The sequence below is a fragment of the Patiria miniata genome, unplaced genomic scaffold (genome assembly GCF_015706575.1).
Source record: "Patiria miniata isolate m_02_andy unplaced genomic scaffold, ASM1570657v1 HiC_scaffold_1, whole genome shotgun sequence".
Taxonomy (NCBI): Eukaryota; Metazoa; Echinodermata; class Asteroidea; order Valvatida; family Asterinidae; genus Patiria; species Patiria miniata.
In genome coordinates this window covers 20,378,533-20,396,719 of record NW_024037047.1, presented here as the reverse complement: position 1 = coordinate 20,396,719, position 18,187 = coordinate 20,378,533, and the positions used below count along the sequence as shown (strand labels likewise).

Here is an 18,187-nt window from a genome sequence, read left to right as displayed (position 1 = left end):
CTTCTTTCTTTATTTCGAAGGCAGCACACGCCAAAAATGATTAATTAAAAAGAACGCACCTTTACAAAAAGGAACATTAACAAAAAAAAAGAACATTAAATACAAGAAATGCAATTTAGACTATCAAACATGACACTACTGAAAGTAAACGATTGACAGTGATTTACAGTGATTTTACAGATGCCCTCTTTGGATAAAAAAAACTCTGACGAAAATGCATTTACAAATTCTTTCCATCATTAACCCTGCATCCTTCATATAAGGAGTTTAGTGATGAAAGTTAAACCTAAGCTTACTCTTGTCCGATGGGTTTCCCAACAATTGTAGCTAAGGAGTCACCTAAACATCGGGGATAACATGCGGCAAATTCATTCGCAAGTGCACCACGTATTGTCGCCGATTTGTGAATAACTTCCCTGTATAAGCATTGCTAAACTTGGAATTTCACTGCGGAAAAGAATTGGTGAAGTTGATCAGCTTTCCGCTTTCAGTATGCCTATTGCTGATAAAATTGTCCACAGCTTATCCCAGGTATTCAATGAAATCACTCCTAAACAGTCACGGTGCAGTATCTTTAATAGGATATGGCATTTAACTGGTTTTTTTCAGCCTCTAATAGTACGGCAGATAGGTGATGGGATTGTGCCTTTGATGGTACAAGCATGGCATTTGGCACACAGTCAGAGTATGCCATGAGAAAGATATTTGGCTATAGGGCCATCGCATATTTGTCCTTTGAAAAAATATAGGTAGAATAGCAGCCATGTTAAAAGTTGTGAAAATTGCTTGTTATTCTACCTACATTTTTTCAAAGGACAAATCTGCGATTGGCCTAATAGCCAAATATCTTTCTTATTGTGTGCCAAGTGCCATGCTTGTCATCAAAGACACAATTCCCCACAAAATTTCCCCTATCTGACCAACTATAACCATCAAATTGTGAACCTACTTTTAAATAAGTTTTCGTACAGGAATATTGAATACACGGAAAATGAAGCTGGATTTTTAGGAGTCGATCAAGTCAAAAACAATCCTGGAAAAGTTGCGGATAATTTCTCCACACGCTGTTTGCATTTCGGTCAGGGATATCTTGGTGCTTTGAAGCATGACGAGTTCTACTCCGTCACAAAGTGGCTGATGAAATGTCCCTGGAGTAATATCACAGATTCCAACAGACAAAATGAATCCAAATTTCCCACTCAACTTTCCCAGAAGAGTCTGATCAAGATGACTCCCAAGCTGGACCAAAGTGGTGTGCAACCACAGATTATTAACTCTGTTTATGTAACACCGAAGTAAATCCTTGTCATTTGATTGGAGGATTGTAGCCAATTTGTAGGTCACACGGCATTCATTAATCGAATCATTGCACGGCCTACGTCATAAACCGTGCATTTTTGGTTCCATTCACGCTGCATTTTCGTCCAATCCCTTTTGATCTATTGCACACCGCGCACGCTACGACGCGCAGCGGCCCGGCGCTATACGATCTTTGCGCTATTTAGACCATATCATGTGTTATAGCAGTACAAAACTTGCCTTCGAATTTGATGCAGTTGCCTTGATGATTTTCAAGTTTGCATTATTTTTTTTTAAGAACTTACTGGTACAATGTTAATTCTCATTATTGTCAATGATTTGACTCTTAAACCTTTGTTAGCCTTGAACAAGCTGAAAAAAAGCAGTTATGATACAATTTTGTGAGTTTTGTTAGTTCTTAAAGTTTTATCCTCCAATATGACAAAACTCTACTTGGATGTTATATAAAACAAATAATGAATGTTTTGCATTCGTGCAATGGTGAGAATATTTCCATTCGTTGAAAGATATTTAATCTTTCAACTCATGAAAATATTCTCACCATTGCACTCATGAACATTCATTATTTTTATAATATTTCACTCTTTTATTTGTGGTTTTGAGCATACAATTACATTATTAAGTTAAAAGGCATTTAGCACATAATTACAGTTATGAGAAGCGTATTATTCAATCCGACATCACATCTTCGGGTAGGTTCTTATTCTATGTCATACGCATGAGTAAATAGGGCTGTCAACTTTTGAATAATTTAGTATTTGTGACCTGTTCTGTCAAAATCAGACTTTTCTGGGCAAAAGGTCAAAAATGAGATTTTTGCATATTGTAAAAAAATGATCTTTTTCCTTTTAATAGGTGGTTTAATTTTTGAAACCGGTCATTCCTGGACAGAGTTATGCTATTTTGAAGTTCATTGTGTCGAAAAGTAGAAAACGGAGAAAACGGCCCCGAACGTCACAAAACAGTAATTTCTTTAACTGATTTACCTTAACAAATCATCAAAAATACTATATTTAGAGTTCAAATTAGGGTTTCAAACTTTTATAGTATATTTTAGACATGTTCAGGATTACAAATATTCAAAAATTTGAAGATAAAAAAAATCACCCCACAGCGTTTTTTTGCCCTATCTCAATTTCAACCTCTGCCCAGAAGCGTCTGCTTTTGACAGAACAGGTCACATTTGATTACTCATTTGAAATATTCCGAAATTCGGAACTGCCAGCTGCAACTGCGTGCAGCGCCAGTAAAAATTTGCACGAACAGCGTGCCAGGTTAAATTTGCCTGCGGCAATCAATACGGGGTGCTGGAGTGTTTTGTATTTGTATTTTATAACTGTAAAAGGGCTTTAACCTGTTAAAAGGATGTGACAATGAACCGCCATCTACAAAAACATTACCGTAGACAAAAAAAATGGCACCTGACAATGAAGCGCTGCAACTCAAGGATGAAATAACATCACAATCGCGTGTGTAAGTGCGTAGTTTTTTTATTTTCTAATATTCAAACTGGCAAAAAGCTATTCAAATAGTCGGTTGGCGATCGAATATTCAAGTATTTGGTATACAGTGGACAGCCCTATGTGAGTAAACCTTTGTACTTTTATTATTGTTGTGAATTTTAACAATGAAACCTTCACTCAGGTCCAACAGTGCATGGTGTCAATAATATTATGCAATTAGGCAACAACAAAAAATATTCGGTCTCTGGTCAGACCAAAGTTCCGGAATTGACGCGGCCACGTGGCTTTTTTTTTTTTTTCTTCAAGCTTGGATTGTACAGACAAGGTGGGTACTATTTTGCTTTTTTGGTGTCCTCATGTACATTGGTGTCCTCCATAATTTGCCTTGGTGCTTTCGATCATTTGCCTTGGTGCAATTTCCCATTCCTTGGTGCTCTTTGGTAAAAAAAAATTGAGGTGCGGAAATAGAGGGCGCTGTTGGAGCTACCGCGGAACATTTTGGGGAAAAAAAAGATCGACGCGCATGATTAAAATCGACGCGCGCGCTGACCAGAGACCGACTTTTTTTTTTTTTGGCCTTAGTGTGGTATCGGTTGCACCATTGCATGCTAGGCAAATGAATCAACTCATTCAATGCGTCAATTTCAGCAAGAACGCACAGGATCCTGCCCCATTTTCGCTCATGTTTAAATTTAGCCGTGGCGGATCCATGACCTAAAATTTGTCCGAATGCTCCGCATCTCTTGGTCTGGTAAACCAGTGTTTCAATAATAGTACAGAGAAAGGAGCAAAAGCCATACCCTGTACCGGATTACTTTCGACCTCAGGATTTTTACTGACCAAAAACATTTGTGACAAGCGTCAATAAATCGCTGGATACGTTGCAGACTAGTTTATCTGCGTTTGCCAATTTGCAACAAGTAATAGTCACTGGATTCTAAACTCTGATTTACTGGAATCGGTTTTAAACAATGCTAATAACTTCATTGCAGGAAAATTCTAGTTTTTTTCAGAATCCTGGAACTAGAACGCGATTCAAGGGGCCTATTGCAGATAAACTGGTCTGCAACTTTCCAGACTGCTTACTGTTTCCATAACTACATTTGCGACAATTTACGTAGAAGAACGGAGTCCACAAAGGAGGGTTTGACGTAAAAACAACAACAAACGGGACGCGGTACAGAAGTCTACGGACAATTCTTGAGGAACTGGTGTGTTAGAGCGACCAAAACTATTTGGCAAGGCAAACAAATTTTTGGCAACTTTTTAAGAAAATACACTGATAATTTAAGGAGTATGTCTGCTGCTAATGACAGTCTCGATAGGCTGAATTGTGTCGTCATTCCTTTGCTGGCAAACGGCGGTTGTGTTTCGTGCCAACAAGGTACTTTCCATGAATTCAGAAGCCCCACAAAAGTTGAAAATGATGGATTTTAGAAAAGGTTCCTACCAAAAACACCGACAGGACTTGGGTTAATGTTTAAGCTATAGTCTCTGTGGGTCTTGTTAAAAGTTTAGGACACAAAGCGGCAAACGCGGAGACGTGACACAACTGAAAGGCAACAGACTGTCCCTATAAAAACTACACCTGAGCTGAGCCCCCCCCCCCACACAGATAACATTACAAGTGCCCCGCCCCTCCCACAATCGTGACGGCGGTCCTACCGCATGTGGTACTGAAGTGTCTGTTTCATCTGTGAGAGCTCCCCTTCAAACTCCAGCTCTACTGTGAAGTCCAAGTCTCGCTGTTGGGGGAAACAAAATCAGGATATTAGTTTTGGAGGGCAGCCTCGCTATCTTTATTATTTTTTTACCCACGATCACAGGCTTGTACTCTACACTAAGAACACATTTTAACCCCAACTCCTGGGGCTCTTTTAATAGAAAGTATCCTGAATCCGCCAAAATCCACCAGTTTTGTCATGCAAAAAATGCTGGTATCCTGAATCCATCAGAATACCCCAGTGTAGATTCTGGAGGTATCCTGAATCCGCCAGAATCCACCAGCAAAAGTCTTGATGGATTCTGGCGGATTCAGGATACCATGGCGCCCAGTCACTGTGCGATAAATCTCCGCCATTTTGGTTGTCTCTCATAGACGCGCAACAAATTAACGTAAAGTAATAGAGCTTAATGTATCTTTCCTCCAGCACGTGACCTAGCTCAACACGCGCGAAGCAAGAAATGCGCACCGAGTATTTACGCGATGCGCACACATAATTATTAGCGATGCGCATGGTGTTCTTTGCGTGTAAACGGCCTTGCGTTCGTCACGTTTTCGCGCATTATTTGTATCTTTCCTCCAGCACGTGACCCTCCATGCAAGTCCACCCAGTACATGTGTGTACATGTTTGTACAGTATGTGACAGACTTGGCAGGGCTAGTGCCAGCAGTATTTACTTGACCACAAACATTGCAAAAGAGTTAAACTGTTGAGATCCTGAATCCATGAAAGTCCCCCAATAGCTCAAAATGGAGGTATCCTGAATCCATCAAAATCCGCCAGTTCCGCTAGGCTTCGAATCCTGAGTCCATCAAAATCCCCCAGTTTGTTCAATATGGAGGTATCCTGAATCCGCTGAAATCCCCCGAAACAGGGGGTGGATTTTGATGGATTTAGGTACGTTAGGGTTAATAGGGTCTAAATTGTCTAGCGGTAGGGCACAGGATTCATGATAGTGAGATTGTGGGTTCGAGCCCAGCCATGGCCATGCGTGTTGTGCCCTTGAGTAAGGCGCTTTACCTCAATTACTCCTCTCAACCCAGGTGTTAAATGGGTAACGGCATTATTCAATGCTGGGAAGGTAACAGACTCGCTGTGGAGGAGGTGTGGCGATCCCCCACAGCAGCATTTCATGGACTCGAGTCTGGCCTGATCGCTTTGAGATTGGCACTCCATTCCTATGAACATAGGTTCAACCCCCTATCAACTGCAACTAACTTTTAAATAAACTTCACAATTTGTTGAGTCAGCGCAAAAAGGTTATAACTCCATTCTGCAACAAAGTCATATCTCGCGCGAATACGCTCCGGGCAACAAGGTCGTATGTCGCGTATTGCGACAAACTTTGACTTTGTGCATACATTTGGGTTATTCAAAGTAAGATACAACCTTTGACATTTAAAACTCACGTTTCACGTACATGACGTCACACGCCATTTTAGGAGATACAACCTTGTTGCACGGACATGACGAAATGTTCATTTTTGAATGGTACCAGTCTGTCCGGTACTCACGTTGTTTTTCACGTTGGGCTTCATGGACAGGACACCGTTGATTGCCTCTCCCCGCTTCACAGTGATGTAATCGTCGATGTAGAAGACCGTCTGTTTCCAGTGGGTGTAAGGGGCATCCGGTGCTGAAAAAGAAGATACAATCAGATCTTGGGAAGCAATTCTTAATTGGCCAGTTATTGTTATTATGAAAAAAATTTTGCTTCAAAGTAAGGGCTATTCAGGGCTGAAACAAGATCTGATCAGCAATTGGGAAACCATTCTTAATTGGTCAGTAATTTGCAATGCAAAAGACTGTTTCCAGTGGTTATAGGGAACGTCAGGGGCTGAAAATAAGATGTGATCAGCAATTGGGAAATGCTTCTTATTTGGTGGGTAATTGTCATTGTGGAATGGGTGTAAGGGATGTCCGAGGTTTAAAATAAGCTGCAATCGGAAATTTGCAATGAATTCACAATCAGCCTGAGATGGAATCGGCTGAAAGCCATATTAATGTCAAGTTAGAAAAGACAGAATTGGAGCAGAATTGGCAGAGAGCTACGACGTTATTGCTGGTCTTTAAGACGGTCTGTTTCCAGGGCAATTAGAGGGGACTAAGCCTAAATGTTAAGGTACAATCAATAACTTGGAAGCAATTTTTAATTGGTCTGTATTCTTTCTTCGTAATTGGACCAGCTGAATGGTGGACCAGCTGAAAGCATGAGTATTAAACCTGTATGGATGCCAGAACAATTTGCAGAATCACCTTTCACGCATCCAAAAATAGAATGACAGATATTCATTCAAAGTTTCAAGTTTAGAATGTTCTGTGCAATATGCGTCAGATATTGCTTTACTTTACAGAAGTTCTGGTTCACTGTCAATGTAAACATGATAAAATCAGTTTTACATGATTATCTGCAAAAAGGGCATAAGTATCAGATAACCTGGTCAAGAAAAATAAAAACCTGGAGGCACTCACAGGTTGAGAAGCCGATTCGTTTATGGCACATGCTGAAGTCGATGTTGAAGTAGGTGACCAGAGCTTGGATGTAATCGTTGCGCTGGACGGCCAGGCAGAAATTGGAGGTGAACGTCAGATCATCAATGGTCACTGTGTACATGTCAATTTCCTGGACAGCAAAAATACGGAAAAGAAATTAGGATTAAGTAAAGAATGGGAGTTTAAGCAAGCGGTTACTTGAAGTTTAGCTTGAGGTTTTTTCAAAGTTTAACCCTGACCACCCCAACGCCATCAAAATCCATCCCCCCATTTTGGTGGATTTGGGGACTTTTGTCCAGAAGGCCTGGCGTGACTAAATATTGATGGAGCATGATGGACTTGGGCCAAGCAGTGCTAGGGGTATCCGGTTGATTTCGCCTAGCTTCCTGTACTGCTATTGTGATAAAAGCCACGTGTAGCAAGTCCATTAATGTCAACCAGTGCATCAGTGGTGGATTCCATTATGTCATGTACAGTTTTGTATTGGACGCACAGTGATTGATGGATTTTGATGGACTCGGTCCAATTCCTAGTGAAAGTGCTAGGGAGTTAGGGTTAAGTAAAGAATGCAAAATTAAACAGGCGGCTACTTGAAGTTTAGCTCTAGGTTTTTTCTCAAGGTTTAAAGAGGTTTGACGGGAGTTACAACTTCTTCAATTTGCAATTTTTGATGAGGACGCTTTTGGTCACCCTCTGCTTAGGATCCACAACATCCACATGTGGTTCTCTCATTCAACTACTTCATCCACAGTTAGTTCGCGCATTCAACAACAAATTTCCATTCGTTCAAGTATTTATTCAGGTTTATTGTATCTTGATGAGGAATGTGCTGGTTGGGATCCACTACATCCACAAGTGATTCGCTGATTCAACTACAACATCCACAACTGTTTTTGCTGATTCAAATGTAATTTTTTGAATCCTTCAAGTTATCTATTCAGGTATAATAGTGCCTCGATGAGGAAGGTATTCGGCACTCTTTGATAAGGATCCACTACATATACATCCACAAGTGGTCTGTTGATTCAACTACTAGTTTTTATTAATTCAAGTATTCAACTAATTATATAGGTGTCTTCAGGGGAAAGGTTTGGTCACTCTCAGCTTGCGATCCACTACATCCACAGGTTCTTCTCTGATTCAATTACTTCATCCACAATTAGTTCGTTTATTAGTTCAAGTATTTATGCTACCTTTCCGAGGAAGGTGTTGGTCACCCTCTTCTTGGGATCCACAAGTGGTTTGCTCATTCAACTACAACATCCGCAAGTGGTTTGCTGATTCAACTACAAGTTTTTTAATAGTTCATATTTACTCAGGTATATTAGAACCTTGATGAGGAAAGTATTGGTCAACCTCTTCTTGGGATCCACAACATCCACAATTGGTTTACTTATTGAACTAAAACATCCACAATTGGTTTGCTGATTCAACTACAAAATCGTTCAAGTATTTCTTCATGTATATTGGTACCTTTATGAGGAAGGTGTTGGTCACCCTCTGCTTGGGATCCACCACATCAACAAGTGGTTCGCTGATTGCAATTTCCCTGATACAGCTCATGTCAAAACCGTACACATTGTCCCACCCTACAAGAAAAATAAAATTCAACAAAACTTAATTCAACAAAACTTAAGTTAAAAATGTCAATACTGAAAAAAGGAGCATTTTCAGTCCAATTTGCAACTCACTCAAAGTTGTGGGTTCAAGTCTACCCACATCAGCTGGACATCAGCTATTTTTCTTCTTTTTTTGCCCCAATTCTGTGGATAGCGTTGAAAATACAGTGCCAACAATTGAAGTAAACGGGAAAACATAATATTACATAATGGGAATAAGGTTGGCGTATTGGTTCTTTTCTTGCCTTCAACTTCTGTGATACGAGTTCAAATCTTGCCTGGATAAACATGAGGATTGGGTTTTCCATTGGATGCCATTTTTTTCCTTTGCTCCAGGGCAGAACAAAAATTGACAAGATTGCAATACACCATTTATTCTCACGTCGTGTTGACAAAAAAAAGTACAATACAGGGTGAGTACAAAAATTAATGAAACCCAAACTGGCAGGACCAATTTTTGAATGAAGTTTTGCCTGTAGCACTTTCAAAATCTAGCATATTAACCCTATAAACGTCCCTGAATCCATCAAAATCCACCCCCCTGTTTCGTTGGATTTCGGCAGATTCAGGATACCTCCATATTGCACAAACTGGGGGATTTTGATGGATTCAGGATACCTCTATTTTGAGCTGTTGGGGGACTTTGATGGATTCAGGATCTCAACGGGATTTTTTGCAATGTTTGTGGTCAAGTAATATTGCTGGCACTAGCCATGCCAAGTCTGTCAGTGAAACTTTCAGGATACTTTCTAGTAAAAGAGCCCCAGGAGTAAGGGGTAAAGCCCAATCATTAAGCCTTCTGTTAGTTCAAGAATCATTCAAATCACTCATGTACTTTTCAAATTACGGAATTTTGAACACAAACACCGTTTTAAAGTTCTGTCCATGGATCACAAAAAGGTAGGTGTTCTTTCAGCAAAACACAAACAATTCTAATAGGGATGCATGTGAATTGTTTTGTTTTGCTGAAAGAACATTTACCTTGTGATTCGTGGACAGAACTTTAAAACGGTGTTTGTGTTCAAAATTCTGTCACTTGAAAAGTACATGAGTGATTGGAATGATTCTTGTACTAAAAGAAAGCTCAATGATTGGGCTTTCATATCCTAGATTTTGAAAGTGCTACAGGCAAAACTTCATTCAAAAAAATTGGTCCTGCCATTTGGGTCTTGTTTTTTTTTAAAACTCACCCTGAACATACATTGCTAGAGATTTCTTTTCTCCAAAACATGAAACAGTCGGAATTCTAGCTGAAGCCAGAAAACTGGCATCCCTATGATCATACCACAGGGATGTGGTCATACCCGATTCATGTTTTTTCAGTTTGTGGTTTTCCTCCCACCTCTAAAACTGCAATGCTTCTTTGCACAAGTCTGTAAAGGGCTACCCTGGCCAAGTAATAACCAAACAATTAACTACAAAAGTCACTTTCGACTTACAATTGATCTTTTCGTCCTTGTACTGTCTGTCCTCGATAGCTGTGATGTGTAGAGTTGCCCTGTCTGGGAATATTAACCCTCCCCTGCTCTGTGAAATTAAAAGAAAAAGATAGATTTCATAAAAACATGCCACAAAATGATTCGTCTAAAACTCTCAGGCAATGGAGTCAATCAAACATCTTTGGAAATATTAGAAAGAAGTGCTGTCCATGCCAGACGCACATACAGACACTGTGGCTTTTTGCATATCTAAAATAATAAGTCATGTGTAGTTTGCAGTATCAAGTGTTCTCCAACTTTGAAAAATTAAAGGTCGTTGCGTAGTCAAAATGCGGAGAGGGGCGCTATATGCTAGGGGGCGCTATTTGCAAATGAACATGTAATTTATGTATGGATAACAGCTTTTAGGCCATTTCTAACACAGTAACTTTAACAGTTAAGAACAATAATGGCTCAGCATCATTTTTTTTTTTAATACATCAGTGACCACAGACTCTGAGGCAGTTTGGCCTTGAGACTTTTGACCTGATGGATTGCTACAATGGGCAGGCTTGTCACTTTGACAAATGTTGCATGTTACTGCTTTTGGCAGAGTTTCTGGCCAAAATATACCCTGGAGGGTATAATATACCACTTGTTTGTCTTGTTTATTATTTTATATTTTTTTTTAAAGCATGGCGGCAATTTTTTAAGCTTGGCAGCAACTTCTGAAGCTTGGCGGGTGCCTCAGAAAGCATGGTGGGGCACCAGGTTATTTTTACAGGTTGGAGAACACTGCTATACATGTGCAGTACGCACACGTGGTACATCCCGTCTCATCCACTGGGCTCTTGAAAAATTGGAGAAAAAAGTGCCCCCTCTTGTTCCCGCATGGAGTCGATAGTTAAACTGGCAGCACAGCGCCCTCTAGAGTCCCCGCTTACCAGCCATTTGTCCCTTGCGTACAGTACTGTGTTGAGCATCGACTCGTAGAACAGGCAGTAGCCCATCCACTCGCTGATGATGATGTCCACCTTCTCGACAGGCAGGGTAACCTCCTCCACTTTGCCTTTGATTAACGTGATCACTGGTGGAGATACGAGAAAGGTATTCAAGGGAGTCGGTCAGAATTTCAGCCAAGTCAATCACAAGTCATTGCAAGTCATAGAGCTATATTAAATTACTAGAGCGCTAACTCCTCATTCTTGCGCACGGAAGCACTTTGAAGCCGTCCTGGGCGCAGACATTTTGAATTCATGTACGTGTTTGTAGAACAAAATGAAATAACCGGTAGATGGATTGAATTTTGAAAGAGTACTCTAAATGAAACGCGCAAGCAGAACGTACGCAAACAACTTAAGTGCGTCATGAGGGTTTAACAGAAACACGTCACGGTTAATCATCTGCAGTGGATACGCGCACGCGTTGCACTGTTTGCGTAAAGGAAAATGACACGCTCATTTGCTGATCGTGCGTTTCTGTTTTGGGCGTATCGGCTTCGGTAACGCACCGGTATGGAATACAAACGCAGATATGCAAATAGTGGTACAAAAGCCGTACAAAAGCCGTACAAAACATCAAGGTTTCCATAGATTTGTGCACAAACATGGATGCGCCCAGCAGGCATCATTTTGTACATGAGTCAGAGTTCTAGTAATTAATAAAGCTCTATGTTGCAAGTACACAAAATAAAGCAGGACCCCTAGCATCCATTCAATGACCTTTTTTATTCAACAGATCAGGTATTGGTCTGTGTGTCCCACACGCTATGTTGTCGCACTAGGAATTTGTTTGCTCCCAATGCCATCCACCTGTTCAATATAAGTCTGTGAATGGGTAATCATTGATATTAATGTCTAAGAGCCGTCAATTCGTTTTAATATGTCATTTGTATGGTGTTGGCTTTTGATTATTGTGTGTTATGTTGACTTAAAAATAGTTTGTGCAATGTATCGTGGTCCTCTCAATTTTAACTGCATTGTATTGGTTTATTTTTTAGTGAGTTAGTGATCTGTGTATATTGTACTATATATTGATTTAGTGGTTTTATGTAATGTCACTGTTCAGAAATGCCAGTGGAAGCTGAATTTCTATACTTCTTAGTGTGGATAATAAACTTGAATTTGATAGATTTGAATTTGAAGTCGTCACAGGTCAAATTGAAGTCAATCACGAGTCAAATCACAGGTCGGTCAAAAGACAAATCACAAGTCAATCACAGACTCAATTCCAAGTCAATAACTATTCAATCACAAATCAGATTACAAACTGCATCACAAGGCAATCCAAAGTCAATTACAATTCATCCAACCAGTTTGTCACACGAGTCTGGACAACTTGTGATCAACAAATCTGGAGCAAAAATGTCATTTCTAAGAAAATCTGGGCAAATGCAGGGGGAAGAATACAAGGATCAGTGAAAATCAAAGTGTGTATCCTAAACACACCCCAGTTACGCAACAGCGCCCTGTATAGGTTGTAAACGGAGTCCGTTTTGGACAGTGTTCAATTTAGACCGGTGCACGCATGCACAGGTGCATGTACTTTTTCCTCAGTGCATGTAAACCTCTGGTACAACGTGCATGCTGTTTTTGGAGTAGCAAGGTCCCTCTTACCCCCACCGATATTCATGGATCTCCACAAACAAATTTTGAATGAAAGTATCGACTCCGTGCACGCGGTGTATCCCTCCCTCTTCGGCTTTCGAAAGTGCTCACAAAGCGCCCTCTATTGTTCATAAACAGAGTCCATAACCACGCGCAACTTTCTGAATGCAGCTTACCATCGTCCATCTTATTGGCTTTGACGATCTTCTCTGCGTGGTCAATGATGTTGGAGCACTCAATCTGAAATACAGAGAAAGAGATCACAGTTGAAAATTAGCAATGTACCCAACCCCTCTGCACACAATATCACTAAACTCATCGTAAGTTACGATGCATCGCAGCGCTGCGATGCGTCGTATCCCTGCGACACATCCTGCAATCCATTTCACAAAACACGTCGTAAGTGCGACTCGTCGTAGGTGTATTTAAAGCACAACTCGGTGTATTTATAGTGCAACTCGGTGACTGTTTTGTGTATTAAGTCAGCGTACAGTAAATAGTCGTCTGATATTCAACAAAGAGTCATAACATAAAACAAACTGGCGGCCGTGTGATGCAGTTTTAAAGGAAAACAAGCTCTCAGTGGACTGTACAGCTACTTTGAAATTTCAACTGCAATATTCCAGGCTAATTCATAATTATTCAATGATTTTTCTCTTTACAACTTTACACACATTGCCTTGGTATTTTAATCTCGTTTATGTAATGTTTATGCCATAAAACTGGCTAAGAGAAGTACTCTTCTTATTTAGTGATGACCACTAGACACATCATAACTTGCGACGTGTTTTAAGCCGTTGTCAAGGAACTTACGACGCGTTCAACTCATCCATGTTTTGTGAAATGTATTATACGACGCGTTGCGAGTTGCGACGTGTCGCAGCGCTTCTTGAAATTGGGTGCAGGAGAATTTGGCTAGAAACCCCCCCCCCCCCCCCACTGCAGCAACATGTAACATTGTCAAAGTGAGAAGCCAGCCCATGTAACATGGTGTAACAGGTTGATATTCTCAAGGCCAAACTGTCTCAGAGTCTGTGGTTGCGTACTGCAGCAGGATACAACTGTGGCATTGTTCCAAATCCCCGAGTTGGACGCTAAAAGTCCCAAATGCTTGATCTCCAGAAACAGTTCTACTATCTGTCCCAAGTATAGGCTGCAAGGACCCCTTAACCCTGACCCTGCTGAATCCAACAGGATCCAACTATATCATATACCCGAAGGAGCCTGTTGGATTGAGCAGTAAACCCCTTGTGTACATTCCTGATGCAAAATGTTGGATTCAGCAGGCAACTGAACCGCATTATAACGCCATGTTGGACTCCGTTGGATTTAGCAGACAACTGAAAATAAGGCACAGTGGATTGAGCAGGAAACTCCAGTTGGATTCTGTTGGATTCTGTTGGATTTAGCAGGGTAGTCCTGAGGAACTACTAATGTGTTAGGGTAATTAATTTATGCACCCTGAGATAAAAAAAAAAAAAAAACGCATCGTGGAGGGTTTTGAAATGTTATCCATTCTCCACAGCAGATTACTTCAAATGATTGCAGTGGCAAAACTCCATTGGCAAAAGTGTTTTGGCAAAACTTTTAAGACTTTTGAAGTGCAACAGTCCAGGAGGGGGAAAAGTCAGCACTGTGGTCCAATGGTTATGGTGTTCGACGTGCCCAGGTACGTAGGTACGAACCCTGACGGGGAACGTGGTGCTTGTGTTCTTGGGCAAGACACTTTACTATAATTGCCTCTCTCCACTCGGGAGTATGAATGGGTACCTGTGATGGTAGAGACTAGAATGCACTGATCTCGAGCTGCTGCAAAAACTGGTCTCAGGGCCTGATGAACAGGGGTAATAATTGTGAAGCGCTTTGAAACCTAGGGTATAAAGTGCTATATAAGCACATTATTATTATTATTTATATTTGTTTGGCAACTTTTTTTTCCCCTGAACATTTTGGTTTCATACTCACCCCTATGACTTGAGCCGCCCCTGCCTTGGCGGCAAACATGCACAGGATCCCCGTACCGCAACCCACGTCAAGGACCGTCTTGCCCTTGAATAGGTGCTTGTTGTGCCACATGGCGTTACGGTAGGTCAACGTTCGCACCTCGTCTTTTAGCATTTCCTATATTGTCAAGACACGAAAGATGGTAACGGATTTAAGAACGGAATTAACAGAATTCATCTTTCGAAGTGGATTTCACAAATAGAGACTATACTAAACATTTTTAACCCTAACCGCCCTGAATCCTTCAAAATCCTCTTTGCCAAAGTGGAGGAATTTGGAGGCTTGAGGTTACATGGCAAAAGTGCGTTACTGATTTCGTAGGATGCACTTTGTCAAGGTCTTGGGCCGGACCTTATGTTGTTTTTGCTCAGTCATGCTTTAATATTGGCCTGGATTGTGCTTGAAATACTCTGTACTGCTCCAGGATGTCACTGACCAAGCCTCAACATTTTGGCAGCCACGGCCGCAGGATTTTGCAGGAATCAGGCAGTGGTCACCCCTCCACGGACCATATTCAAGAAAAAAATGGAGGAATTTGCAGGATTGAGGCTATGCTATTTTTCCACGAGGCCAATTTGAGGATTTTGCAGGATTGAGGCTACATCCTAGCAAAAAGGCCTCAGGAGTTAGGGTTAAAAAGGAAACAGTTTCTTTGTTTCAGCCTACCTCGTGAATTCCGAAGTGAGCATAGGAGTCAAAGTAGTAATCTTTGGACGTCATATCCTCCAGCTTAGCTTTCTTTTCGGTGTGTCCCTCAGCACCCCCCTCTTCCGTCCCCCCGTTCACCAGGGGTTTCAGCGCGGGTTCTGGCAACGCAGGAGCCTGAATAGAGACGGTTGCCATATCGGATACTTGTTGTGTCTGTAATTTACGAGGGTAAAACAAAGACCCAATAAATGTAGAAACAAATTTTAGAAAGGTTATCAGAATAACACATTTTTTTTCCCGGTGAATGTTTGAAAAATTTAAAGTCAACTTTTGATTTAGTCTGGTTTTTCTACGCAGAGATTTATTCCGAGATTTTTGGTCACTAAAAATGTGTAGCCTGGTGCGCAGCGATGTTGCATGTAAAACTGAAATCTTGGCACAATAAGTCTCTGTACTAATGATGTCACCCTTTCTTAACTGGTGCGCTTGTCTACGAAATCGTCGTTCCCACTAGGCTCCCATAAGAAAGCACACATGTAAACAAAGTGTGACATCATCGGTACAGAGGCTTATTGCCAAATACCCAGCTAATCGATCTGTCCACCTCGTAGCCAGCTACAGAGTCACGGTTGGGGGGGGGGGGGATTTCCACTCCATAGCTAGCAAAAGGGTGGTCACATACTCACATCATATATCACCAGACAGGCCAATCACAGGGCACATCGGTTCGGCGCCGTCGATAATCAAGGCGTCCTGTGATTGGCCTGTCTGATGATAGTCATAGCCACGTAGTCAATCGCAGCAGCCAGCCAATCTTCCAGTTTTCAAAACATTTGATAGGCGCATAAATTAATAAGATTGTTTATTTCTTGAAAAAGAAAAGACATAACAGGCCTAGCATACGTACATGACCTACATGTAGGCCTAAATTAATAAAGTCAAGGCTGTAGTTTAATTTTCATTCTTTTGCTAAATACAGAATGGAAAGAATGTTGCAACCGGACGCTGCTTTTATTCATATAGGCCTATCATCTCAATCATGTCAATGAAGGTCAGTCATTGCAAAAGACATGAAAAGACTTAAGACATGATGAGTCTGGCACTGAGAAAGGAAAGAAAGTTGCAACCTGACGCCACGTTTTTCTTCACATATCATCTCAATGAAGGTCATTCATTGCACTTTGCAGAAATGATGAAAAGGCATGAATCTGGGACTGAAAAACATTTCCAATTTTGGTAGGAAATACTTAAAGAATTTTCTTGACTCTCCATAGACTTTGTACATGATCGTGGAAGTGGCGTCAGGTTGCAACATTTTTTTCCCTGAGAAACATTTCCAATTTTGTTAGGAAATACTTCAGTTAGATTTTCTTGACTCTTACTTTGTACACAACATGCACAACCGCTGAACATGCTGAAGTAGGCCTAGTATCATCAGGTTGCCACATTCGTTCCTACAGAATACATCTTACATCATCTAATTATTTAAAAGTCGAAGTTGAAAGTCACTTTTTATTATACGGCGATCTGCACTTTTCAGCACACAATGACATTTCACACACAGCATGCACAGCGCGCGTGTGCATGCACAACACGTGTCGCACGTGACAAAATGCACCCAAAACGCGAAGAACTTGTCAAACCAAACTCAGCCACAAAACTTCACAGAGTTAAGAAAAAAACAAAAACAAAATTGCATCTCCACGTTACCTACGATCCCACAGTTCTAAGATCAGGCCCACAAACATCTAAATTAACTTCGACAAACATGCATACAAACCAAAGAAAAACTCAAACATTACCTCCATCGTTTCGGACATGCTGCATGAGAAAACCTTTCTTCTTCGTATGATTTTGCCATGCGTTTGTGCATACGTCATCAAAAGCTGCGTTCCGATAGGTCACTGCCGCAAAGGCCACGGCGAAATAAATTTATGTTTGTAGCTTGTACATTAGATAGTTGAGATTTGTTGGAGCATGGCGGTCTAATTCTACCTCCATGTTTGGAGCATGGAGGAATAGTGTTCTTATTCCTCCATGGTTGGAGGAAAATAGTAATGCCGTAGTACGATTTTGCAGGGGGGGGGGACCCACAATCTAATGGGCGCCCAGTAAACAAAAACAAACACCTATTATATTAAGGGAATAAATGTGTGCTCCGGAGGTTTTTATCACTCGTTTAATACCGCTTAGAGTCTGGGTGCTGATAATTACCCGAGCCGGAGGCGAGGGTAATTATCAGCACCCAGACTCTAAGCGGTATTAAACATAGTGATAAATACCGACCGAGCACATACTCATTCATAAATACCTTATCCGTAAAAAAAATCAAATAATTCGTTCAAAAAATCCCGATTTTGTTCAACAAGTTCACTTCATGCTTTTTGAAACATCCCTCTAGCAAAATAATGGAGTGTTTAGCTGGCGAGTAAGATGTAAACAACCCTTTTATAGAGATTGACGCGCGCGTAACATGTTCTGCGCGATGTCACGCAGAACGCACCTGGGGCGTTGCGTTTTGAATTTAGAACTGTAAAATTCTGACTCGCTTGTAGTGTTGCGCATGCCTACGTGAGGATTGTGAACGTTCAACCAATGAAACGGTAAGAGGCACTGGATTTTTAGGAGTCCACATTTTATTGTGACACTGGAAAAGTGTTTAAGACCAGCTAGCCATGTCTTTATCATCCGTTTAAGACCGGCCACGTGACGGGCTCTCGACCAATAGGAATAGCTAAACTGTCTGAGGTATTTATGAATAATTGTTTAAAATTCTTCCGGGGGCGGGGGGGGGGGGGTGGAGGGGTAGGAGGTGCGCGGGGCACACACCCAATAAGCAGCTGCTTCATGGTGGTTGTACTATTGAGAAAGAGCTCGGTCCATTGGAGTGCA

At 41.1% G+C, this 18,187-nt stretch overlaps 1 protein-coding gene across 2 annotated transcripts; it reads right to left on the bottom strand.

Annotated features, from left to right (window-relative positions):
* Positions 1–4,218: 4,218 nt before the first annotated feature.
* On the bottom strand, positions 4,219–17,225 carry LOC119725161 (protein arginine N-methyltransferase 1-like). 2 transcript variants are annotated; one of them, XM_038196524.1, is made up of 10 exons: positions 17,098–17,225; positions 15,314–15,508; positions 14,609–14,764; positions 12,820–12,883; positions 10,982–11,124; positions 10,059–10,146; positions 8,474–8,589; positions 6,980–7,130; positions 6,022–6,143; positions 4,219–4,528 (listed from the first exon to the last, which is right to left on the bottom strand). In XM_038196524.1, exons 1-10 carry the CDS (start codon positions 17,173–17,175, stop codon positions 4,445–4,447), a joined length of 1,197 nt encoding a protein of 398 aa, XP_038052452.1. In that variant the 5' UTR covers positions 17,176–17,225; the 3' UTR covers positions 4,219–4,444. The 2 variants fall into 2 exon arrangements, with proteins under 2 accessions (XP_038052452.1, XP_038052459.1); XM_038196531.1 differs by lacking the exon at positions 17,098–17,225 and adding an exon at positions 17,006–17,092.
* Positions 17,226–18,187: the final 962 nt, after the last annotated feature.

Excerpts from the sequence above, each read along its gene's own strand:
- LOC119725161 (XM_038196524.1), bottom strand. The coding sequence starts at position 17,175 with ATGACGTATGCACAAACGCATGGCAAAATCATACGAAGAAGAAAGGTT. Across the intron at positions 11,125-12,819 it reads AGCCAATAAGATGGACGATG|TGATCACGTTAATCAAAGGC; the intron begins GTAAGCTGCATT and ends TATCTCCACCAG. Across the intron at positions 8,590-10,058 it reads CAAGGACGAAAAGATCAATT|GGTGGGACAATGTGTACGGT; the intron begins GTAAGTCGAAAG and ends TTTTTCTTGTAG.